The sequence below is a fragment of the Pollicipes pollicipes genome, unplaced genomic scaffold (genome assembly GCF_011947565.3).
Source record: "Pollicipes pollicipes isolate AB1234 unplaced genomic scaffold, Ppol_2.1 Scaffold_6686;HRSCAF=7923_pilon_pilon_pilon, whole genome shotgun sequence".
In the NCBI taxonomy this organism is placed as follows: Eukaryota; Metazoa; Arthropoda; class Thecostraca; order Pollicipedomorpha; family Pollicipedidae; genus Pollicipes; species Pollicipes pollicipes.
Genome location: NW_023596921.1, coordinates 33937364 through 33963409, shown reverse-complemented (window position 1 = coordinate 33963409; position 26046 = coordinate 33937364). Strand labels below are relative to the sequence as shown.

At 52.9% G+C, this 26046-nt stretch overlaps 2 protein-coding genes across 6 annotated transcripts; one reads left to right on the top strand and one right to left on the bottom strand.

The window, feature by feature from the left end:
- Positions 1 to 208: 208 nt before the first annotated feature.
- On the bottom strand, positions 209 to 13525 carry LOC119107861 (AP-1 complex subunit mu-1). Its single transcript, XM_037231425.1, has 11 exons — positions 13508 to 13525; positions 10259 to 10354; positions 9681 to 9791; positions 8831 to 8944; positions 8294 to 8424; positions 7526 to 7670; positions 6312 to 6502; positions 5889 to 5967; positions 5068 to 5298; positions 4392 to 4517; positions 209 to 649 (listed from the first exon to the last, which is right to left on the bottom strand). Exons 2-11 carry the CDS (start codon positions 10298 to 10300, stop codon positions 551 to 553), a joined length of 1269 nt encoding a protein of 422 aa, XP_037087320.1. The 5' UTR covers positions 10301 to 10354; positions 13508 to 13525; the 3' UTR covers positions 209 to 550.
- A 507-nt stretch (positions 13526 to 14032) lies between these two features.
- Positions 14033 to 21563, top strand: LOC119108518 (N-acetylglucosamine-6-phosphate deacetylase). 5 transcript variants are annotated; one of them, XM_037232092.1, is made up of 9 exons: positions 14033 to 14101; positions 16241 to 16458; positions 17248 to 17387; positions 17799 to 17933; positions 18514 to 18643; positions 19097 to 19185; positions 19631 to 19772; positions 20511 to 20687; positions 21091 to 21563. In XM_037232092.1, exons 2-9 carry the CDS (start codon positions 16263 to 16265, stop codon positions 21297 to 21299), a joined length of 1218 nt encoding a protein of 405 aa, XP_037087987.1. In that variant the 5' UTR covers positions 14033 to 14101; positions 16241 to 16262; the 3' UTR covers positions 21300 to 21563. The 5 variants fall into 5 exon arrangements, with proteins under 5 accessions (XP_037087987.1, XP_037087985.1, XP_037087986.1 ...); XM_037232090.1 differs by having other exon boundaries at positions 14034 to 14070; XM_037232091.1 differs by having other exon boundaries at positions 14066 to 14123.
- The last annotated feature ends 4483 nt before the right edge of the window (positions 21564 to 26046 follow it).

The following is a 26046-nucleotide window of genomic DNA, read 5'->3' as shown; positions in this document are numbered from 1 at the left end:
CCGACGGCGGCGTAGCTCGACGCGGTTCTGAGCGACAGACGTGACGCCCGAGGGACAGTCCCCGACAGCGCGCAGTTATCAACAGCTGAGTCTAGGCAGTCAAACCGCGCAGTGTTAACTACACTACCAATCTGTCTGCTCAGCTTTACGGTGCTCGTTGACGTCGCCATGCATCGTCCGTGTGGGTCGAAAAAAGCACAAGCTTCACCTCGAAACACTCCAGATATATTTGGTTAAAATCAGTACGGACACCTACAGATCTTCCCACCGTGGAATGATTTCCGCCAGAGCCGCCGGCTCGCAACAATAAATACCAGGCCTCCGGGGCCTCCGTCGCCGTAGTCGGCAGCCGTACGCCGGTGGCACTACCGACGGAGACCACGCAGTTCGAACGGGCGGGGGCGGGCGGCGGCCGGCGCCTCACGGAGCCTGGCCGGCGCGCCAGACACGCAGCTCGCTCTCCAGCTGCGGAGCACGCGACGGTGCGCCGGACACGCGGCTCGCTCTCCGGCTGCGGGGTTCGCGGGTGCGGGTGCACGGACGGGCGCGTTCACTGGGTGCGCAGCTGGTAGTCGCCGTTCTGGGTGATGTAGCGCACCCACGGCAGCGCCTGGTAACCGCTCTTTTCGATGATCTTCAGGTACCGCACCTGCAGCGGGCGGTGACGCCGGGTCAGAGGCATGTAAACCCAGGTCCGGCTTCGAAACAGCAGGCAGCAGCGCTACACCGCGGCTCAGAGCGGGCGGCCACCTAAGATGCACTGGAGGCTGGCCGCTTACATACGCAGCGGGTCTGGATGATTTGTTTGAGTAGAGATTATACCGGAAACGTCTGACGACCATCTTGGAAACGCAGCTGTGGACAAACAGGCCTACAACGCATAATTGCCTGCACTTGCTCATTCGCGCCAGTCATTTGCAACGCGTAGTTAAATAGGCAGACACGCTTTCCACAGTGACTTAGCACACTGCATTGTTTCACTAGTCTGCGGGCAACGACGCAGGCAAGGCCTGCTCGGCCACCGACTGCTCTGCCGCCCACCCGCTGCTTAAAATCTGGAATACTGTTCTCATTCCGCGGGCGGAATGGGTTCATGGTGAGCACGAGCTCCAGTTACGACCGACAACTGCATCATACAGGACGGGCAACGGGAACAACCGCTTATGAGCTTATGAACACGTTGGAGACACACCAATGTACTCAGACGCGCACATGGACGGAGCGGGATAAAGCACTATTAAAATTTGCATCTGACGAGTCGCATGGAACTGACTGCCTGAAAATGAGCACGGCGTTGGTTTTCACACAAATTACTTGAACCCTTGCCTAAAGCACCGCCCGCTACTCACTGCATTCACATGGGGTGCGCATTGCGCAAGTGACCTCTATAACACCCTGGTTGCGGGCAGACCACTTGCATGTATTCATGATGATACGGAAATGTTCTTCCTGGTCATAGCTCGCAGAAGGACGCATGTTATGAAAAACCGTTATCGTGATCAATTTAAAGCGCCCACTACCCCTAGTAACTCATTACTGGACTTGTTTCTACCTTTGCCGGCATTGAGATATCTATAAATTGCGTCTTCAAATCAATGACTGGCAAAACCCGACAATGATGAACAGTAAACGCACAAGTGATCCGTCAATTTTGGCTTTATTCGTCTGGTGCTACGGCCATGTCAGCCATGGGCCTGGCAGAGCATTCCTGACCGTCAAGTTACGGGGAAGACAAAAAGCACAGGGCTTCGCATCATGCAATTGACAGTAAGCATGAGCGTGCGGGGCGGACACGGTACACGGATTAGGTCATGCCTCATTCAAAACGTTGTATGTGTCACGAGATGATTCAACAAACTGTCCGTTCTATGTCACAGGGCTATGATCAATGAGGATAGCGGTGAAGGGTTCCCTCCGCAAGTGGGAAACGCCGCCTCACCCACTGCTTGAAAACCAACTTCCTCCAAAGCCGGTTTCTCAGCCAGCTCTAACCGCAAACACCCCCCCCCCCCCACACACACACCCTCCCCCCTCCCCCCACCCACACACTCCCATACACCCACCACACCCACACCCACACCCACACCCACCCACACCCACACACCAACAGCGTGATTCACAATAAGCTTTCTGTCAGTCTCACAATTCTCACGCTGGACCCCGATAGTTGATCACGACTGAAATCATTGACTGTACATCAATTCATCCATTACACGTTCAGTCTAAGTGCGGGAGAGCGGCGAAGACCGAAGGCTCGGGGAGATCACCCAGCGACGCGATTTTGCGCCCGGCACAGTCCAATATCAACACAGTTGTCGGGCTGCATCATTTGTAGATATCATTTCAGCAAGAGCACATGTCTGGCTCACTCGCGACTCCGGCACGCCGCCGCGAGCACAGCCCCAGCCGGCCGGCCAGCAGTGACGGCGCCGGCCGGCTGGCACCACGGGGCGCGCCACAGCCGGGGTCAACGCCTCCGCCGCCGTGCCCGTCTGCTAATGAACGGGGCAGGGGGCGGACGAGGGTATACACTCAGGACCCGCCCGGTGCTGGGAGGCGGAGGGGGACGTGACGAGCTGGCGGTGCAGCATCAGCCTGACACCGTGCGTGGGTGAGCACTGTCTGGTGCTGTGGACGGGACGAGACGGCCTGGGATCGCGCCAGAGGCCGGACACAGCGATAGCACGCAGGGGGAGGAGCAGAGACCTACGCTGCAGTAAACAACCCGCTCTGCGCCCGTCGGGGGGGGGGGGACAGTGGATGGGTTTGCAACAGTCACCGCCCGGTTAAGGTAGGTACAGTCAGGAAATAAACGTTTCCTGCGGCGCACGCTCGACTCTACAATTGGGGGGGGGGGGGGGGGGGGAGAGGATTCCCCTACACAGCACGTCAGAAAGGATTGATAAGCGATCGGGAGGATTATGAAATCAAAAACAAAATTACTGGCAATCTAATCGGAAAACATCGAACGCATATGATAGAATGCCAAACGACGACAAGAAACAGTGACAAAATATCGACAGGATGAATTTAGACATGATTAACTATCAAAACTCAAATGCAACATGATGCAATGCAACAAATCGACAGTCGGTCTTCAGACATGAAACTGCAGACGAAAAACAATCGAGTGGCAAAGGATGGGGGAGTAATATTTGAGAGTGACAAATCAAAATTGAGAACGAAGTGAACTCATGGTAGGTAGGCGTCAATAATAAAATGGAAAGCGATCTACTGACAGCCATCGCCAGGGAACCCAGGCGAAATGCGAGATTCACACCGCATTCGATAACGGCACGTCGGACAAAGACATACGTAGGCGAAATGTACGGATCACATCATAACCGTTAACAATGTGACATGACACGAAATGCGTGACAAACAGCGTTTCATCCACACCCGCTCAGGTGGATCCAAGCAGTAGTACCGGCCTACCCAGGGAGTTGAAAACAGACTGAACCCATTTGTTTTTAGGCTTGGCTTTCTACCAATTCATATATCTGAAACTGGGGCATCGAGCGCAAACGCAAAACATATCTTATTTTGGAGCAAGAATATCGCATGATTAATTTAATGTGTATCGTTTTATCCTACTCTCGTTCCTTTCCTGAGGAATTTTGTAATTTTCTATTTTTGGGCGTCGATATTTGTCCGTTCACCATGGGTACACTTCATCGTTATGCACTTCGCCATGTACCAGCCGATAATTTGTGATTCGCTCACGCTGAATTTCGTCCACCGTCCGCACCAATACGTCTTCCTAGCCGAAGAGGGAAAGGGGAGGGGAGGGGATGGCGGGAGACCGCCACACGACCACGCTTGTTCGCCGAGGCCCGGCGGCGAAAAACATCCGGGGTCACCAGCGGTGTTGTATGCAGCGGCGCCGGCGCAGCGCTGCGCAGTGGACCCGAACAACCGACCCGCCTCTTACTGGGGAGGGGCCAGGGCGGTCCGGCGTCCCGCGGCGGTACACAGAACGCCGTGAGAAAACAGCCTGCACCACAGGCTCGCGGGCACGCCAAACGCAGAACGCAGAGAAACGGCACAAGAAATCGAGACACGGTCACTGGCATGTGTGGAAGATGACACGCGTGCATATACCCATCCTTGTAACCAAAAGGAGAAGCTCAAACGCATACAAATCGGCAAACAACACCCTATTAAGTCCACGGCCAATGCAGAACGAAAAGCTCGCAAGATCCCGTGGCCGTCCCTCAGGAACGATCAGAGTCCAGTTTGGCAGGAGTCGGGGCTCATGTAGCCTAGTTTGGCGGGAATCGGAGACCAGAGAGTCCAGTCTGGTGGGAATCAGGGCTCAGAGAGTGCAGTTTGGCGGAAATTAGAGCTCAGAGAGTCCAGTTTGGTGGGCGTCGGGCGGGCTGCGGACGCACCTGTATGCCGGAGGTGGTGAAGTACGGGATCTCGAACCGGACGTTGATGGGCGGCTTTCCGTCCACATCCTCGGCCACCACGCTGGGCAGGCCGAAGTGGGCCCGCATCAGGTACTCCTTACCGCCCTGGAAACGCGCCACGTGACCTCAGCGGGGCAAAACAGGCAACGCCTCCCTGGGAGCACGCTCGCTATCTCCGGCACGGACGGCGAGGCAACACGCTTGGAGAAACAGGGGAGACCACCACATCCTGGACACACGCAGCGTTATCGGCACGAACGCCTCGGGCGCACGCCTGGCGCGACCAGCACGTCGAAGCGAGGCCACCCCGGGGAGGTATCGCCATGTTTATACTGGCTCCCGGGTCCGCTGCCCACAAGTGTGTACCACTGTACCACCGCCCGTACTTCGGGCAGTTCATACCGGTCATGTCCTGGACTTCGCCACTCGTTTAAGATCACGCGGCGGTAACGGTTTGGGCGACCGACGCGAAATCATTCCTTGTTTTAGAAAGGCACTGGGAGAGGTTCGAGCGACGAAGCCCGTATAGTTAAACCTGTGCTTAGCTGAGCCCAATAACGGTCGCTTCCAATTCACGGAAGCGGTTTCTCCAGAACATAACATGACATGCCCATTAACAGCGCCCTTTCTGGTGCACCCAGCGCCGCGTACGCACCGGGAACGACTTGATGCTCCACACAATGCACGTCTTTTCTGGCACGTATTTGACGCTGCCGATAGTCGTCTTAAACTTGGGCGAGTCGGCGTCGTTGGGCACGGGGATGATGATCTCGACGTTATTGGCCGTGGAGCGCCGCTTGAACTGTGACTTGGCCTTGACCATGTACTCGACCCGGCTGTGAGCGTGTCGCTCTATCACCGACTCGATCCAGATGAGCGGCTTCACCTAGCGAGGGACGGGGACGGGTCAGCGGGAGGCCGAACCAGGCCCGTCGACGGCACACCTGTCACTGCCCCTCGGAGCCAATCAGGCCCGAAACAAACACTGTGCGACGGCTTTAGTGGTCGTTAGCGGTACTACGCCCGACAGGCGCCTTTTCGTGAACCGACTATCTCGGACGGTGAGGTATCCGCACCGACGACCCGCAACAGCCGGCAACCCGTCCGCCGCACTTAGTCAGCCGGATACCGAGATGATAACATTCCTCAGGCGCGATGACATAACGCACAGAGCATGAATCACGGCGTCAGATCGCGCCGGTCCGCCCAGACGGCGGACTTGGAGGCCAGGCGCGCGGAAGCGGGAGCGGGAGCGGGAGCGGAAGCGGGAGCGGGAGCGGGAGCGGAAGCGGGAGCGGGAGCGGGAGCGGGCCGGGCCGGGCCGGAACGCAGGGCGCCAAACAGGACCGGCACCGGCCGGCGGGCTCCGCGCCGCCTGAGTCAGCGGCGCCGGCCACTTTCGGTGTCTTCCGCCAGCGGAGCGCGTGTGCGAGAGGCGCCGCCCAGCAGGCGCCGGCGCGTGAGTCAGATGCTCACGTGCGTGTTCAGCCGGTAGGACATCAGCTCGAAGTCGCCGTCCGGGGGGATGAACGATATCGTCCGGTCGTTTTCGAATCTGAAAAAAGTTTCCAGACTGAGTCCGACGCCGACGATTGGACGCATATTTGTGTGAGCTGACGATACCAGCGGTCATGATACGCCGCGTATATAATTCCAGGGACAGGGTCAGAGTGAACAGTGCTCTCAATCCCGAACACAGCTATTATTTGAATTCATATTTCGAGCAACTGCCACCTACCCAAACCAAACAACGGAGCCCGGCCCACCCGTGCCCTATCTCTCCCACCAAACATCCCACTTGGCAGCCCCAGTGAGGCGGCAGCGCTCAGCACCCAACTTCAGCTCCGGCTCAGCTCCGCCACTGGCCGGTCAGCCGAAGCCTCTCCCTCCCTCGCCCACCTGGAGAGTCGGACACACTGGTGGAACTTGGTGTCCTCCAGCTCTACCGACTTGCTCTTGCCGCGGCCGGTGCTCTCGAAGAGTACCTTGTCGTTGAGACCCAGCCGCAGCTCGGGCATGCCGGACAGGTAAACGCGCATCTTGATGCTGCCCACGATCTCGCTCCGCAGTACGTTGCCGTTGGAGTTGGCCTGCCGCGGGGGTGGGGGGTGGGGGTGGGGGGTGAGCGGCACTGCCAATACAGTGCCGGCCAACAGGAGGTGTCCCGTGTGCTGTTTACGTGCTCGGCGGCGTATGAGGGGCAAATCAGCTGAGCGTGGGATCGCGTTCCTGCGGCAGTAACTGTCTGTTGGAGCTGTTGAGAGAGGACATTGCAATTCCTTCGAAAACGCTTGTATGGCGCTTCAGGGGAACCCGACGCAAAACAAACTAGACGATGTGTATCTATGACGGAAAGATGCATCTGCCACTTTCGTGGCCAATGAATAATTCGATGTGGCTGTCATCTTTTGCGAAAAATGAGCCAGCACGTCCAGATTGTGATGGTGTTACGAATAACCGCGAAGCTTTTCGCCATGCCCCAGTCCAGCGGATCTTCTTGAAGCGGCGTCATTTCTATCCCAGCTATAATATGTTATTCTTGGGACACATGACAAGGATTTACGAGCGGCCAGTCTAAACAGACTGCGAACGAGAACAAGCCTCAACCAAACGGAGAACTGAACCCCAAAACACACTGATCGTCGAGCCGTAAATCAAAATAGCATCCGAAACATGATTCATGACGGACCCAATGCTGTTATCGAACACAAATGAATACTATTCTTATCTTGGTTTGAATGCGTCCGGTCCCTACATTTCCTGGATCTTATGCCAGGGTATGAGTTATATTACCAGATATGAGCATAACCCACGAACTACAGCTGGAGTCGCGGGTTGTGTCCCATGTCTAGAAAAAAATTTTAATGTTAAAGCATACTTCCAAATCAGCCAGGTCTTACTTCATCCCCTCTCATCCTGGTGAGTATGAGCCTGAGCCCAACGCACCAATACAGTAAACCGATCAATGGGGCCCCAATCCCAAGAGGCCATAACTCCGGAATCGCTGTCACACCCGGGTCACCTCAGGTCCACACGCGTTTGACACCCATCCGAAAGAGCGCCAGTGACACCCATCCAACCGGCAGCCCGACGGCATCGGGCAGCGCACGCACCAGCAGGTTCACCGACTCGATGACGTCTAGGAAGACCTCGTTCTTCCTGTACTTGATGCCCTCCGAGCGCCAGGAGACGGCGTTTGTGACGGCCATCGGTGGCCGCGGCGCCAGCTCCAGCTTGTGGCTCTCCTGCGTGATGTACCTGTCGGCAGGCACCCCACCGAGGTCAGGACCATGGGCGCCACCTCGAGCACTGCCCGAGGAGTCTGACTTGTGGGCCCGATATCCCACTAGCGATGTAAGTGGGCTGTATCCCGCCTAATCCGCCAACGCCCAAAAGCGGACATGGTACCTGGATGTCTCCTCGCGCCCATCGAGCGTTCAAAACGCGTGCCTACTGGGATAATCGAAAATATGCAACCAGTCGCCAGCAGAAATGCCTTTGAGTACATACAAAACGACGAACACTGGTAAAATGCGGGACAATTTGAGTATTTTGTCATTATTGTTGGTACGACGTATATCGCATGCATTCAGATGAAAAATGCAAAACACCATAGCAAAATGAGGCAGGCATACAGATCGCCCGAAATAGTCAACAGCTGTACGGAGGTGATTTTTTAGTCATCTGATCTTATGCAGTCTTGACCTTCAGACGCCATAATAGGTCAGAGCTGCTGGATCTGAACCACAGAACCACAGCCCCCGCCGCAGACGCAGCCCGGCCACCCGACATCCCGCGTCGCCATCTCACGGTTATGCCGATCCGGTGAGTCCGGACAGGCGGCTCGCTGCCCCCCGCCTTCCCGGGCCCCGGCCACTCACTCCTGCAAGATCTTGCTGTCTGTCGTCTGCGGGTAGCCGAAGTCGATCAACTCGTCCAGCAGCTCGTACACGATGACGAAGTTGTCGCGCAGGCTCTCCTCCTCCAGCTCCTTGAAGTAGTGCTCGAACACCTGCGGCATGCCCAGGCTGATCGGCGGAAGGACCACGACGTGGGCGCGTGTGTGGCGCCGGAGATGCCTCGCCAAACAAAACTGACATCGAGCGACGCCCCCTGAGCTGCATGCTAAGGCTACACCAGGGTACATGTGTCTAATTTGCGCGGAAGACAGGCGATGTCGTGTTCAGACGTCATGAGCCACATCGGTCAGGAAACGAGAACACGGGCGCAGCACAGCACCAAGTAAACATACACCCGCGACGCAGCACGTGGATCACTTTCCTAGTGCAAAAACGTGCTGCCGCCCACGTACAAATTGGGAGAGCTTCTCGCCGTCTGACAGTGACAGCCTGCGCGAGGGTATCTGCGAGAGCATTCACGCGAGTGCGCCACCACTGACGGTACTAGACGCCCCTCACCTGCACCAGTCGGTGGAGGACGGCGAACACCATGCTGACGTTGGCGTTCTTGCGGGACGTGCTGACCACGTACACGTTACTGTGCTTGATGTACATGAACGTGCAGCCGTTGGTCTGAAAAGGACAGCATGGTAGATGCCAGAAACTGATGGCAATCAATGGCTTCCCCCTGTGTTGTCGGGAACTTGTGCGGCCGTTTCCAGACCAAACAACGGTGCGATTCAAATGACTATATGACTATAACAAAGTGACCCGGAGTTAATCCTTCCCATGTAATAACGAATGTGTAATTCACAGCAAAACTCATGTCTCATCCACACAAACCAACACTTGCGCCATACCATACTGAAAACATCAGTTTTCAAGGCACCAATATGTGTCAAGTACTTTAAAGCACACAGTTGAAAATATTTTTCCAGAAAATTAAAAGCAGACAAAGTAAGAGCATGCAGAATGTAGCCTTAGGCCATTGGAGCACTAAGTTTTCTTTTAGATTATCTGTAGCAGACTAATCCATTTGCACATAGCTGGTTTGTCACCTGTACAGACCACTTCAGAGCTGTGTTTCTCACTGAACTATGCCCATCCAGCCAATTATACTCATTCTTCCTGATCAATCAAAAACATTCTCTAGTCATTCCTAACAGGCTGAAAACAAAAGGCTGACTGACACATCACATCTGTAACCCCACAAAACTGCCTGGAACATACAACCAGCCAATGCACTTACAATTAGCAGACAAGTGGGTGCCTCGTGACTGAGCACTTACAGTGTTAAGTCATTGTTGCAAACTATCTAGCATTATTAGCACCCTCCCAGAAGGACAGAGGACCACGTGCTGCGCGTCACCTGTATGATGGGCGACATGTTGCCCTCCTCCTCGCGGTCCATGAGCAGTGGCATGAACTTGTCGATGACGCTGGGCTCGATATCGCCGCGGTAGTTCCGGGATATCAGCACCTGGCAGAGCGAGCAGCGTCACAGCACCATCTCACCACTGATACAAACGTGACTCCATCTCACCACTGGTGCAAATGTGACTCCATCTCACTGCTGGTAAAAACGTGGCTGTTGCCAGGTATGTTGCCACACTGTCATGGGCCATGACCAGTAAACAGAGAGTACAGCAACATGGCCTATAGGAGATCAACATAGGGCTATACCAAGGGTCCCTGTCACTTTAAAATGTCTGGCTTTCAGAGCATGCTTCTGGTACATTGTAAAGGATAGTACAGATTGGTCTATTTGTTGCCTTAACCATATGCCAGACAATATGTTGTATCATCACAACAAACCTCCCGACACTAGTTGGTAATAAAAGCATATACTTGGGAACTTAAATTAATTATGGCTGGTCACACACTCTCTCACTATGCCATCCTGATCTGGTCATCATCACAATACAAGCAATAATCCAGGGTTCTTACCTTTCCCTTGGAGTCTAAAAGATATATTGATGACACAGACATGGCTGCTGAATATATGATCTTCCTAAAATCTAGATGGCATGCAGATTGTCACACCTGTGAAAATGAAAACAGGCAATGGTGGATCAGGGGTGACAATACATATAATGGGCAATGCTGGCATGTCTGCTGCAGTCAGAATGTGTCTATGCAATTCATTCCAACTGTCCTATGAATGATGTGGGGGTATTCTAATAACAAATTACTGGAAAGATTGTAGCCATACTATGACTACAGTCAAAAACATATCCGAACCACATTGTAAGTATCAATCAGAAATAAAGGCCCTGATCTGAATGTCAAATAACAGTGTCATATATGACAGTGTTATATATGACACAACACACACATAAGTGTGTTTGGGATATATATCAGACACAATTTCATTAGTACCACTATCTGCCACACCAAAGCAAGCCAAAGTAACTTTCCTTTTGCAATGAAAAGAACTGAAGCAGTTAATTAAATCTTCCTGACAGTGATACCCCTTGGGCCTTTGGATGGGCAGGGCAGAATATTTACTGATACAGCTGCAACTATATGCCAGCCTCTGAAAGACTTCTCCCACCACTGGTGCTTTTAAGAATAGTGCATCATCAAATGTTGCAAACATGCTCATAGGATATGAGATGGTGCACTTCAGTGCCCCATGGTGCCTTTGGTGCCCCATGGTGCCCTTTAGAAAGGCATGCCATTTGGATTTACAGAGTGCACCTGAGTGAGCAAAGATGCACCTGGATACATAGAAAGATCTAGAAACCAAGTACATACTAGCCAGCAATGATGTTTGAAACTATCAAGCAATCTGGGTCATAATGGCTTTACATCCAAATTGACATGATGTCACTTGCAGCAATGCAGTTGAGTTCCCCACGGAATACATTGTGGTCCCATGAACGACATTCAGTTGTTGAATATTTGGCACCCATAACATTTTGAATTGCTCACTAAGATTTCATACATGCCTAAACAGACAAACTTATTCTGCCCAAATCCAATGTCGTAGCAATGATGTTGACAAGTTGTAACAAGATGTCAAGTTATACATGTCAAGTACATATATCAGCAACTATTTGCTCTCACTAACTTAATTCATGAGAGAACACCTGTGCATTTATCATTCATTTCATCAAAGTGACTGACTATACAAAGTGATGTAATTCTTTTTCTGTAAAAACAACAGAAACTATATTTAAGTAGTCAGTAGTTAGCTCTCAACCCTGACCAATGGAAATGGTAATCCCCCAGTAGCCAGGTACCAGAATGCAAAAAATTCATGTCATATCAAACATGTCTGGTGACACTGCCATGTGTAGAAACATCCAGTGACAATTTCAGAGTCATCACTTTAATCCCATGCAGAGTTCAGTGGCACAGTCACCACTAATGTATAGGCCAGGGTTTCAAAGACAATTTCAGGCAGCAATAATACCAAAATATTGTTAAGGAGATTATTTGAAAATGCATACAAAATTTGGCCTGGCACATAAATACCCATTAGGCACATAAATGCCCCTGGTTTGTTCACCAAGTTAAAGCAGGCATCAGGCACAGTGGATGGAGCATTGACATACTGGCCAGGCACAACCCTGTGCCCAATGCACATGCAAAGGTAAAGATTTAGCTCCTGCTCATACAAAGATCACTAGATCACTAGATAAAGATCACTCCTGCTCATACAAACCTACTTTCGGATGATTTTGAAGTACATATCTATGGCAAATTTTGCGAGGATAATTATTTATGTTTAGTATTGGTTCACTCCTGCTTCAGCATACTGCATCATACTACCCCAAACTATTACACAATAATTATGGTAGCATTATGTTAGCAACACAGCACACATCAACAACTTGGGCACTGTTATCCCTATGTCATTGCACAATGTGCAAAGACGGCATCAGGGTTCTTTCTTTTTGATGAGCACATTAGTAACAAATGAAAGCACAAACCAAATACAGCCAGCAATTTCTGTAATTTAACTGACCTAACCTGACCATTTCTTGCTACTGCAATAGGAAGCTTCACCCCATGCTCAGCTGACTCATCACTCACTAGCTTACTAATCTACCAATCATCAATCACCTACATAATTTCACTTATGAGCAATATCACCAATCTAAGATTATCATTACTTTGCATCTGAGAGTAAAATGATACAATTCCACCATTTTAGTACTGGTTGGTATACCGTGGTTCCAAGATGGCTGGTGCAGTACTTTAAAGATTTAACCCAAACCTTTGAAAGGATAGGTTTCTGGAATGAGCTTATACTAACTAAGCCATAATGTGTGTGCGTATGTTATTGGGGCTTTGTGACAAACTTCACTGCTGAGAATATATGTTGTCACCCGCACTCACCCTGGCAGGAAGAGCGCACACCACATGGAATAAAACCCCACACCTATGACTTCCCAGACACAGTGGTTGATGCCTCAGTATTGCTTGTGTGGCCCTATCCCCTATGACTTGATCAGCAATTCCAGACAACCTGTCAAGTTCGGTGATTTAGTGACAAGTTTAATATGCTGCGGTGTTAGCACAGTCCATCCTGCACTCTCCCCTGACATCAACTGATATTCTGTGTTGCCAATACAACAGGCTACAGGCCATATCTGTCAAGGACAAAATAGTTGATGCCTTAAATGACTTGCACCAACCAATCCAAGCCAACCCTGCCACAAGTGTGTGGATCAAAAGGCTGACACTTTGACCAACTGAGCCATCTGGATGGACCATAGTTGTCTTACACATATATCTATTTTGAAAGGAGACACAAAATTAAGTTTATGCAAACTACAGAAGAAGAGGCTTAACAAATGGTGGGTGTATGCCACATTTTCCTATAGATTCAACTAAAATTGGCAATATAAAAATGTCCAAAACTTCGAGTGTTTAAAACTTTGAAAGACGGGCAACTGGCAGTGCTAACCATCCTTGGAAATTCATCCACAAAGATATGCTGTACTTCTCGAATTGAGGTTACAATGTTCGGCAAATGTTAGTAACCATATTGTTGAGCATGAAAAACAGACGAACTATCGCGCTAAGTGGTTTACGAAATACTATTCATTGTACTCCAAAGTGCAGTGCAATTCCTCCACACCTGCGGTCAATCATACTTGAAGGAAGATGCAAGTCAAAATTTTAACCCAAATACACTCCATAAATTAGCGCAAAACACTCACAAAACGCCCCCACCCTTCGCACCTCTCAACACGCGACGCTTAAGTCACGGCCTGTTCGATATCATCTGCCCTGAGATTATCCACTGCTAAATAATGCAGGGCGGCAGGTCGTAGACCTCCTATACTGAAGCTGATTGGTTACTGGAGCCCACTTGCCAATCACCTTGCGCTATTTCAGCAGTTTACAAACAATAGGAGGCAGGATGCGTACAGGACCCGTGCACAAGTGTAGTGTTTACGCAATATCGTCGCAAATGCGCCAGAACACATCAACCAAACACTTTTAGTCATGGACAAAATATAACGGTGAAGACTCGGTGCATATTCTCGGATAGGTGGTTGAACACAACCCATCTTTGATAAATATTTCAGTCGATGGAATTAAGAAACATTATTTTGATATCTAACAACGACTGAAATGTGTCATATGGAATGTGTCATATGGAAAATTGCATATGTATGTGTCATATGGAAAAATGTGTCATATTTCCAAAGGGAAAAGCAGTCACGAAAACAAAAGTCCTGCCCATTGCTATGAAGCTGTGACCTTGAGGCGAATATGACAAATGCGGTAGAAAATTCGGCGTAAAGACAACAGTGTCAGCCGTCGCTAGCGGTATGGCGTGTTGTGTGGTTCAGTTATGCACGTTCCCATCAATTAATGTTTATGTTCGAGAATTGTGTAGGCGGACTGTTTTACCCTTGCCATTTTGAGAATGATTCAATTTGATTTCTCTTGGGAGCTGAAAGTAGCGTTCTTCTAGTGGTGAGAGAGAAGGCATGTTTTCTGCTCCAGGACATCCATCTCTGTTCGCAAAGGGATGGGTCTGTTGTTGAATTTGTTTAAATGTTGGAAATTAGGTACTCCTGTTGATCTCTTCCACATTAGTTGTGTGTGCCTGTGGAAGGCCCAACTTTTCAGCATGCACTCATGTAGTTAAACAGATGTGAAAGTCAATGTGTGATTTGCACAAATGTGTCAGCAAGCTCTAAGCTCCACAGACCAGAGTTTTTATGAAAGAACAAGCTGCTGCTTATTTCACAAGTGGGGAAAGGAAAGACCCATGCTTTCTTTTCTCACCATGTGCAGACAACATTGACTATATGTATGATTGCATGGATTGTGCATTCTCCAGTCAGTAAAATGTGGCACAGTTTGGAGAAATGTTGTCCTCAGTGTGGCTGTGATCTCAGTTATAGCTAGGATTTTTAGTTCAATGGTGGTAAGGTTTTAGCTGCTGCTTATGAAGTGGGATATTGTAATTACAATGCATTTTGTTTTGTGCTACTGTAATGCCATCTGCAATTTAATTTTTTGCTGCTGGCCGAGCTTCTGAGACCCATTTAAAGCCCTTAATTTACTGTGAACAGTAAATCTAGCACCAAATTACTTAACTCAAGAAGGCAGACAGAGTCCAGCTGTTGCATATAGAATTGTTGGCCTCTTGCCATTAAGGCATGAGCTTCTGGCTGTTGGCATATGGCTTTGCCATATATATATATATATATATATATATATATATATATATATATATATATAATGTATATCATATCTCAAATGAAACAGAGATAGTGGCCAGAAATGCTACATCTCAGCAACATTATGTACATGTCATGTGGTGAATGACATGTAAAGACTGGGATATAGCTCTGCTATATTTATTATGTCCCTCAAATGGAACACATATACTGGGCAGGTATGCTCAATGTCAACAACTACCAAGCCTTTCAGTCTTGCTTGATGCTGACTGATTAATGCCCCACTTACATAATGGCTACATACTAGAGTGACCTTGTAACCTGCGGACCAGAGTGACCTGACCTAACATGACCTCAATCAACATCTTGCCATATATAACTTGTAAACTAGGGCATTTTTGACCCCTAAATCTAGATTCAAATGATAACTTCATTTTCAGAGGTTTTTGCCAATTCAACCTTCTAAAGATCAGATAAATTCATTTACCTGATGTCATGGTGCAGTTTTTTAACTAGAAACAATGTCAATATAAATCTGACTGCGATGGGAAGTCTGAGAGCACTTAGGACACAGTTCTGCTGATATTCTGGACTCCCCTGATGACATTTTTCATGATTTAGTTCTGGCTAAGCAAGTGTGTGCAAATGGACCCCTCCCCATTCAAGACAGTTGTCACTCCTGCTGCGTGCAGTGCCCACATATATTGATTACACCTGAACATGTTGCCTCTGATGTAACCAGGGTTATTGTTTTGAGCGCGGGTGCAGAGTGTTGTGTCTGGCAGTCTGTGTCGCACTTCCGGCGTCAGCAGGCAGTCCAGCCTTGGGAGCGCGCAGCCGGGCCGTGTAGTCCCCGCTCAATCGGTACAACTGATTCTGGTCTGGGCCCATGCCAATGCAGACACTCTGTGGCGGACTTGATCCCGACGCTGGTGACGGGATCGATTCCTCCACCGAGTGTTATTGGGGAATGGATGAAACCAATACCGGACTCAGGGCAGGTCCGCAAGGGATGTCGCTGGTGACCCCGGCTCATTCCAACCTGTCACTCTGAACCGCCAATCGTTCCATCTCCTGTCGGTTGCGTGACCTCCACCCAGCAAAGACGTGGGCCCTGAAGTTCAAAACGTGTGGGCTGGGGAGCGGATTGCCAACCGATGCTAGTCTAAGCCGTCGGAAGGTCGACGAAGACTTAAGCATTAATTTATCTTAGTCAGAAGTCATTAATGCAATCATTGTATGATTAACTGACGGGGTTTTCCGGCACTCTCCCCAGATCCCCTGCGATACGTGTCACGATGTCTGGCGTTACTCAGTTCAAGAACTGCCGCATTTTGTACAATCACCGGCTGATCCGTGAAGATCTCTGGGTAGAAGATGGGCTTATCATCAATCCCGAGGAGCTTTTCTACAAGCAGAAGCGCCCTCCAACCTTCCAGGTGGACTGCAAGGACTCCATTGTGGCACCTGGCTTCATAGATGTTCAGATAAATGGTGAGACAAGCGCGGTAAGGCATCGGCGTTACGCTTCATAATAAATGGTTGTCTTTGTTGCGGTTATGAGAACGTTTGAGAATGTAGTGCTCTTGATTACGTCATAAATGGTGGGGAGGCTCCGCATATTTTAGCCCTCTCACATCTATGGTGTGAAAAATCGTGAGACGTGAGAGAGATGTATGAAACGTGAGAAATCGTGTTCATGCTGCGTTAAGTAACCGCAAACTAAGCACTCACATGTGCTCGTGTTATGCTCTCCAAACGGGAGATACCATTTGACGTTCCAAAAGGACGACTTTCATGCTCGTCATCGACGAGTATGAATGGGGATCAGTTTCTCACGACGCGACCCCCGTTCAGTAGGTGACAGCACTGCTTCGGCTTTTTGCCAGGGGATTATTGTTCCGCGGTTGCCCGGGACGTATGGCGCCCTCTCGCTCATCAGGAGGACGTCGGGTCATCCCACGCAGTTTGCCAATGTCCAATTGTCAGCTTGGGTCGCTTAATGGACCTGCTAAGCTCTGCATCCGGCACAGTGATTGGTGTCGCCCAGTGGCTCCGTGTAAGCCTGGTGCGACTCTGTGTTATGACAAACACCTGGTCAGTGCCTTCACGCCAGTGAGACGAGCGAGAGCTGGACTGATCATCGTTTGTGTCTCGCTGGTCCATGTCGCAACCCGCAATAGTCGGCCATCTATGGAAGCGCGTCTGCATGCCAGCGGACGCGCGGCGTCGACATCAGCGCGCGCGCGTGCCTACGACGTGTCGTCACCCCGCTGCTGGCAGGCGGGTTCGGGTTCGATTTCGCGTTCGACGAGGACAAGACAGAGGACGCGGTGTCGACGGTGGCACGAGGCATCTTGGCGCACGGTGTCACCTCCTTCCTGCCCACCGTCATCACCTCCGCACCCAGCGTGTACCGCAAGGTCCGTTCTTGGCCCGCTCTCGATTTACCCGGGACGGCTGGGCTCGGGCACGGCCGACCGGCCATGGCTTCGGGGTGGCATGCGCTGTGTTTGTTCGTCCAGAATGTTGCACTCTCCATGGAATCCTGCTTCATAGCTGTGCCACGACTGACATCTGGACGAGTGTGTCCTGCTACGACACTGTGGGGCCCGGCTGGCGGTACGCCCGGAGCGTCAGTGCCTCCTGTTACGACACTGTGGGGCCAGGCTGGCGGCACGCCGTGCCGTCTGTGTCCACCGTTACGACACGGTGGGACCCGGCTGGCGGCACGCGGGCCGTCTGTGTCTCCCGTTACGACACGGTGGGGCCCGGCTGGCGGCACGCGGGGCCGCCTGCGCCGGTCGCTCAGCGGCCGTGTCGTCCGTCGCCAGGTGTTGCCCCTGCTGCGGAAGCAGCCGGGCGGCGAGTGGGGTGCCGGCGTGCTGGGCGCCCATCTGGAGGGGCCGTTCATCAGCAAGGAGAAGAAGGGCGCCCACCCCGTGCAGCACATCCGGGAGTTTGACGAGGTGAGGCTCTGCGGTGTGGTGGTGTCAGCACACGGGACAGTTTGACGGTCTGGGGGTCCGTTGTGTGGTGGCGTGGTGGCGACGTCGCCTCCTATCCGCGGTGGAGGAACTTTGGAGGGTGGGATGCTGGGCTGTTTGGGAAGGGGCTGCACTAGTGGGATGTCCGCCAACCATTGCGGACGCGGCGTGGAAGGGAAACACAAATTTGCCAGATCGTCATCTTGTTGGCAAGACAATGCGCGCATGGCTTATGGATCATTATTGTTGGCCCATAAAGAAGGGTAATACAAATGTTGGCCACATGTTTGGGCATGGGATGACAGGGCTCCATGCCTTGTACTCACACAGCCATGCCACTGTCGGCAGGGATTCGTCACCTTGAAGGACGTATACAGGGCTCCATGCCTTGTACTCACACAGCCATGCCACTGTCGGCAGGGATTCGCCACCTTGAAGGACGTATACAGGGCTCCATGCCTTGTACTCACACAACCATGCACTGTCGGCAGGGATTCGTCACCTTGAAGGACGTATACAGGGCTCCATGCCTTGTACTCACACAACCATGCACTGTCGGCAGGGATTCGTCACCTTGAAGGACGTATACGGCTGTTTAGACAACGTCGCCATGGTGACGCTGGCTCCTGAGCTGCCGAACGCGCTGGACGCCGTGCGGGGTCTGGTCGACCGCGGCATAGTCGTCTCTGTTGGTAAGCCAGGCGGCGTGCAGTCTCCGTCGGTGGGCCAGGCGGCGTGCCGTCTCCGTCGGTAGGCCTGGCGGCGTGCCGTCTCCGTCGGTAGGCCAGGCGGCGTGCCGTCTCCGTCGGTAGGCTAGGCGGCGTGCCGTCTCCGTCGTTAGCCCAGGCGGCGTGCCGTCTCCGTCGGTAGGCCAGGCGGCGTGCCGTCTCCGTCGGTAGGCTAGGCGGCGTGCCGTCTCCTCTGGTAGGCCAGGCGGCGTACTGTCGCAGTTTCGTCCGCCTGTCACTGCCGTTGCTCTGGCTGGCCTGGGGCTGAGACCAGCTGTGCGTACCTGGCAGTCTGCGGCTCTGCTGAATGAATCACCATGGATATAGTTGTAGCATGTCCCCACTTTTGACGCCGTCTCTTGTGCGCTCGTCTCCCGTCGTGTGTGCATGCTGCTCAGCCGGTCCGCGCCATTGCAGGTCACTCGGCCGGCTCGATTGTCGACGGCGAGCGCGCGTTCGAGTGCGGCGCCCACTTCATGACGCACCTCTTCAACGCCATGACCAAGGTGCGAGGCGGTGGCTGGCCGGCGGGCCACCGGCTCACGAGACTGCGCGGATCGGCCCGGCGCTGTCGGGCGCGGTCAGCTGTCGGCCGGAGGCAGCGGAAGCCGCTCCAGCGTGTGGGACGGCCGCACGGCTGATTTGGGGCTGGGCTGGGCTGACGGTACTGTCGCCGGTTGAACAGTGCTGTCCGCTGATCGCCTTTGTGATCCCAACGAACTAGGCTGAAAAGTGTTTTTTTTTTTGAACGACCGGAATCGAAACCTGGACTCGATCGGTAGTCTGCGTCCGGCGTGAGATGGAATTCCGGGTTGACAATAGGATATTCCGGATCGCAATTGGAAAATCCGGATAGAGGTCGGGCGGTAGTGCTAATGGAACGCGATTGCCATGGAGACAAACGCATGAGCCGCCCGTGCCGGTCAGCACTCACCTGTCTCGACGCCGCAGTTCCACCACCGTGACCCGGGCATCATCGGCATGCTGACGTCGAAGCGGTTGCCGGTTCAGGAGCTGTCGTACGGCATCATCTCAGACGGCATCCACACGCACCCGGCGGCGCTCCGCATCGCTTATAAGACGCACCCTACCGGTGGGTGCGCCGTCGCCACCGCCGCCTCCTCCGCTGTCGGCTGGCCGGCGGGGTGGAGACACAGTTGGCGCGTGTGGCGTCTGTGTGCGCGCAAGCGCAATGATAGAGCACCCGGTTCACGGTCACTGGAGTGTTCAGCACAGACTTACACGCGCCCACAGGGAATGTACTTGTATTTTCTGGGCGCGGAGTACAAATCCCGCCTTCGTAGAGTGAGTGATGCAGTAATGTCTGGAAGGACAATAAAGTATGCTTAGTTTGGAGGACCGTCATTAATTCAGGATTCTCCATCGTACGCTTTCCGTGTTAACGTAAGCGTAGAAAAGCTGTAGCGCAGCCAAAGCTGCATAGTTCATTTACCATCGCCCTCGCCCCAAGCTGGTTGTACAAGATATTTAGGTTTCATTTCCACCAGCGAGCACCAATCTCCCCGCGCTGTTATCTACGTCTATTTGTGCATCGGACCTCCAGCATGGCAGCGATGCTGCGCGTCTCATGCTGACAGACCAATCGCTCTATGTTAATACGAAGTTGTATACAGTATAGGTGCCATCGGGGCGGACGGCTGTTGCGGGACCGCCCGGTGGCGCCCCTGGTGGCTGTGGGGCCACCGCACGATGTTGGGCGCAGGGCCGTGGCCGCGTCCGGCCGATGCGTGACTCCCTCGGCCGCGTCCGGCCGATGCGTGACGCCCTTGGCCGCGCCCGGCCGGTGCGTGACGCCCTCGACCTGCCGCAGGCCTGTGTCTGGTGACCGACGCCGTGTCGGCGATGGGCCTCGGCTCGGGCCGCCACCACATCGGCGACATGGACGTCGAGATCCAGGGCGAGCGCGCCGTGATCGCCGGCACGGACACGCTCTGCGGCTCGATCGTCACCATGGACGGCTGCATCCGACACTACATGCACTCGGCCCGTTAGTGCTCAGTGGCTGCTCCGCAGTCTCACCCGTGGGGTCTGCGGTGGAAGAGTCGCGGCCTCGAGACCGGGAGGGTTCTTCGCAGATGCAAAATACTGTGGGCGTATGAACCTGATGGCCGGTTTAAAATAGTCGGCATTTTATGTGTTGGAGGCGATGGCGGCGTTGTGTTCTGGCTCAACTACCAATACAGGCTCCGATGATCGAATGGATCGCAGTAATGCCATGTCCCTCCATAAGATGTCACACCGGTACTCCCCCCCCCCCCCCCCGCCTCATCCATGTCCTACGCATTTTCTCCTTATCTCGAGCCCTTACAGCCCTGATTTGGGTGCACTTGTTCCCTGTCTGCGGCCCTGTCGACACGGGCTCGGCTAACACTGCGCTCGTTCGGCCGCAGGCTGCAGCACGGTGGAGGCGCTGGAGGCGGCGTCGCTCCACCCGGCCAGGGCGCTGGGCATCGTCGACAAGAAGGGTACGCTAGAGTTCGGCTCGGACGCCGACTTCGTGCTGCTTTCGGATGACGTGCACGTGCGCGCCACCTACATCAGCGGCAGGCCCGTGTTCACCGCCGACGGTCAGCAGTTCCTGCACGCGCCGGTCCTGTAGCGCGGCCTGCCATCTGGCGGGCGATCGGCGAACCCTGCACCGTGCGGGGAGAGCGGCGGCGGCGGGGCGCAGTCTGCGCGCCGGTGGGCTGAAAGCTCGGTGTAGAGGTGAAGGGGTGCTTGCGTCGGGTCTGGGGGTCAGGAGCATCCAGCTGCGGCGCGCGCTGCCTGCTGGCCGCTGACAAGGCGGTGCTGGTGATATTCAGAACCGTTGTGTTTTAATCAGTTGGTCTTATCGCGAGCGTAGCTGGGCTAAGCCATAGTTATCCAGTCCTAGTAAACGACCAGTCAGAATATGTATCGGGGTGTTGGCATCGACCACGACCATGCCGGGGGTTGGGATGGTGCCGGGTTTCGGAGCTGGTCTTTCAAGCATGTTCCTGTACGTTGCCTTTGGCGGAGCTGGTTACGGGTAGGAGCGAGACCTTGACTAAATTGGAGAAGTACAGCTGCCATGCCTTAGGAATGGTATGTGGCCTTGCAGTGTTTAAGCAAAACAGCCTATGTAGAGGCCATGAATTTCTCTGGGCTCCTTCATTTTACACTTGAAGGTAAATCTGGCACATAGTACCTAGCTTTGTATTGCGGTAACCGAGAAAACGCCATGTGGCGTGCCATAGCAGTCAGGAACGAGATGCCTCGCGGCGGGGGCTGAATCCCACACTGCCGCGGCCGCCTGGTCCTGTTGCTGCCATATTGATATTGCCCCTGAAGCTGCCAGATGAAGGCGGATGAACCACACACAAACCCCTGAACGCAACGGCTGCAGCAAACCTGTTCGTACTGCCGGAGTGTCAAGCCAGTTGGTTAATGACCTGCAGAGTGAAGTGACGAGTGTAATCAGCTTAGTCAGTATTTCCGATACCCTAGGGTCAGTTGACGGTCAAGGCAAAGCGCCAAATGCGGTTAGCTAAGTCTGAAGCTAAAGTTAAAGCATTTATAATGTTTAAAGCAATTATTGGAAGTTTGTAACCAACCTGATGATATTGTGTGTGCTTTGCATACATTAGAAGGCTATATTTGGATATATATATATATATATATATATATATATATATATATATATACAGATTCCACGCTAGTTGTCTTAAGTACAAGCACAATGCCCAGCTGTGTTCGTTGTTGGATGATATAATCGTTTCTAATAAGGCCACCACTGAATCTTTTTCAGCCTGTCCCAATACTGTGCTCGTTACAGAGCTGTGCAATTCGGAACGCTGTTTCGTTACGGTAGGCACAAAACAATACTCTGCTGGCTGACAGTCGATGCCTGCACTAGTGACAAGGTCCCTATCATAGCACTTTGTTTCCTTAGAATTCCGCCGCCGCCGCGCAATGACGGCGACCCTTTCGCGGAGCAATGTCAGCTGAGGCTCACTTAAACTAGCATACGAAGGGAACTAGTTTGACCTGTTGCTTTGTACTCTTGTGTGTGACATGTGTCGGTACGTACCCTACAGAAGCACATGGTATCTAGGACGCTGTCTATCAGGAGTGCCATGACTTCAGGTTCTTCCCACGTTTTGTACTTGAGTGCAATGGTGTGTCGTATTGCGTCTACAGTATGGATTGTTATCCGCCAGTGACGGTTTGAAAGTAGAAATGGAAAGACTGTTGAAAGGAGTAAAATCTTTGTTGGATTCTAGTCGGAAACAGTTGCTGTACGATCATGTTTGTATTGTTTTGTGCCGTTTCGTACACCAAATTAAGTACGTATCTGTCTTAATTTGTATACGCGCACTCGCCGCTTGCTTATGACTATTCAGTACAATATAACTGACAATTTTTTCCCGTCTTTCGTTCTCACTTTTCCCAAGTCTTTGTAACACCAGCACCGTAATTGAAGCGTTTTAATGCGGAATAAAAATAGGTTGTTAACTGGCATTCCGGTTCCGAACAGCAACATAGTGCCCAACGAAACTTGCACTCTTGGATGCCTAGTTTAGCCGATGCAGCCTCCAGCTGCAGTGGTTCCCAAACACGTTTCCCGTCGCAAAGTCAGGTGGAGATAGCCTTAGTGACCAACGATGGCTTGTCTGGCTGCTAGCCGTGGACTCGCAGACCAGTTTTTTTACATTTTCGAAATGTCTCGGTCGCGAAAACTCGGCCTCGACTGCGCTCTGTGCTGCGGCTGATACGACACCGCCGTTGCGATGCACGGTCTCCGTGCTGCGGCTGATACGACACCGACACCGTCGCATCGCACGGCCCACCGTACTGGGGCTTATCGGACACCCTCGTCGCATCGCACAGCCCACCGTACTGGGGCTGATCGGACACCCTCGTCGCAATGCACGATCCGCCGTACTGGGGCTGATCGGACACCCTCGTCGCAATGCACGATCCGCCGTACTGGGGCTGATCGGACACCCTCGTCGCAATGCACGATCCGCCGTACTGGGGCTGATCGGACATCCTCGTCGCAATGCACGATCCGCCGTACTGGAGCTGATCGGACATCCTCGTCGCAGCGCACGGCCCACCGTACTGGGGCTGATCGGACACCCCCGTCGCAACGCACGACCCACCGCGCTGTGGCCGATGCACCTCCATCGCGATGTGCTCGAATGAAGTGCCCGTGTCACTCTGTGTGTGATGACGTGCGTCGCCAGCGTCACCCAAGTGTCTCGAACTACGAGACAGTCTCAGCCTGTCAGCAGTGTCACGTCAGCATGTCACAGTCCATCAGCAGTGTCACGTCAGCATGTCACAGCCCGTCAGCAGTGTCACGTCAGCATGTCACAGCCCGTCAGCAGTGTCACGTCAGCATGTCTCAGCCCGTCAGCGGTGTCACGTCAGCATGTCTCAGCCCGTCAGCAGTGTCACATCAGCATGTCACAGCTCATCAGCAGTGTCACGTCAGCATGTCACAGCCCATCAGCAGTGTCACGTCAGCATGCCACAGCCCATCAGCAGTGTCACGTCAGCATGCCACAGCCCGTCAGCTGAGTAATGCCGACGATTTGGATCGTGGTGTGCAGGGTCATACACGGATGTTTGTGAACATAGTGTAATTTCAGTCAGCCAAAACGTGCTCAAAACTGCTCTGGAAATGGCCCGCAAAAAGTGGGGGAAGGGGGGGGGGCTCAGGGTCCCTTACGTGAGGCGAGGTAAGAGCAGTTGTAAGGGCGCACAGGGTAGGGTGGCTGCGGTAGGGCCACAGTCTGTATTGTGCTACACTGTTTTGCGGTCGTTTGAGTGAGTGGGGGAGGCTCAACCAAATTCGTAACCCTTAAGAATGGACAGCATATGCCTCCTGTGCGACTTCATTTTCCGTTCAAGATCACGAAGAAGTGATTTGGGCACATTATCCCTCGGTCAATGCACGAAAGGGGTGCGACAGCGACTCAGCAACCGCACCCAAATCCGAACACACGTGCTCCGTAGCGCGTCTATTACAGATGACCGCCTCGAATGGAACGGCTATCACTTACAAAATACCAAACGAGTACAGCTGCGCGTCCGCACCCACCGCCGGGTAACAACCAATCACAGGCTAGTTCTGATTCTCCGCCCTGGAAGATGAAACTAGAGTCTTGTCGCGTCAGCGTCACCCAGTTCAACAAAAACGGCCCGCCGGCTCTTTGTACGCACACACAGCATGGCAACGGAACTGGCGGCAGCAGCGCGCGCGCGCGCGGCCCACGCTGCGCAGGATTGACGCGGCGTGATGTCGGGTCAGCCGGGGTCACGGCCGGCAGGACGGCACGTGGTTGGATCGGAACATCTGTCCCCTGTCGACTGGTGGGACTGGGACGGGGTGGTTGGTCCTCACATGGACGCAGCAGTGGGACAGAGGGAGACACATTCATCCAGGGAACCGCGGCTGCAGGGGTACGCCCGTATGGGAGGTGGGTCAGAGGAGGTCGCGAAAAGACTGCACAGGGTGATAAGGAAATGTGACAGCATCCACGAACTTGCGTTTGTGGGTGCGGTAATTTTGTTGGCTGGAAGTCCACGTCATGTGCTGTCCTCACCAGTGCTTCACCTTGAGTCGCGTTTCTCATCGGCTTTCTCTGGATCTCGCACCTGACCGCACCCCCGCGTTGCCATTACCCGAGTCCGGAGCGAGAAAGCGGAGCCATTAGAGCGGGGTTGAGTCGTCATCCAGCGGCACCCGGCCGGGGCTCCAATGAACGCGCGAGCCGCTTTGGAACGGAGATGAGGTGAAGACGAGCGGACAACATTGAAGACAGCTCGAGAAGAGTTACCCACAATACGGATAGAGGGAAGTACAGCACGGGACGAGGAAACGGACACCCACGCACATCGAATACAGGAGAAATATCACACTGCATCCACGCACGGAACATACCAAGAATAGACAGTTTTAGCGGCGGCACAAGAGTAGACGGAGGCATGCGTTGAGAACATAAACACCACACGGTACAGAGCAGGCAGAATACCTGAGAACATATCTGGGTTAAGTCGAGGTTTAGGCTCTGCCAGTCGCCCTGCCCAAGACCGCGTCTCAGAGATTTCAGATTCTGTTACATAGGGTAGCCACACTCGAGCATGTTGGAATCGAGACCTTAGACCCGATAATAACTTATGTACCTGAGGGTGTTACGAATAATGTTTGATTTCTGAGTTTGGCGCATGAAAAGGGGTCAGCATTTGCGTGAGATGTTTCCATTTCGGGCCGTGCTTTTAAATTCCGAAGAGGCAGAGGTTTGTCTGAAACTAGTTGTATCACCGAGAACGTTATTCGTCTCATGACGGGAGAGCTAGCGTGTCAGAGTATACAC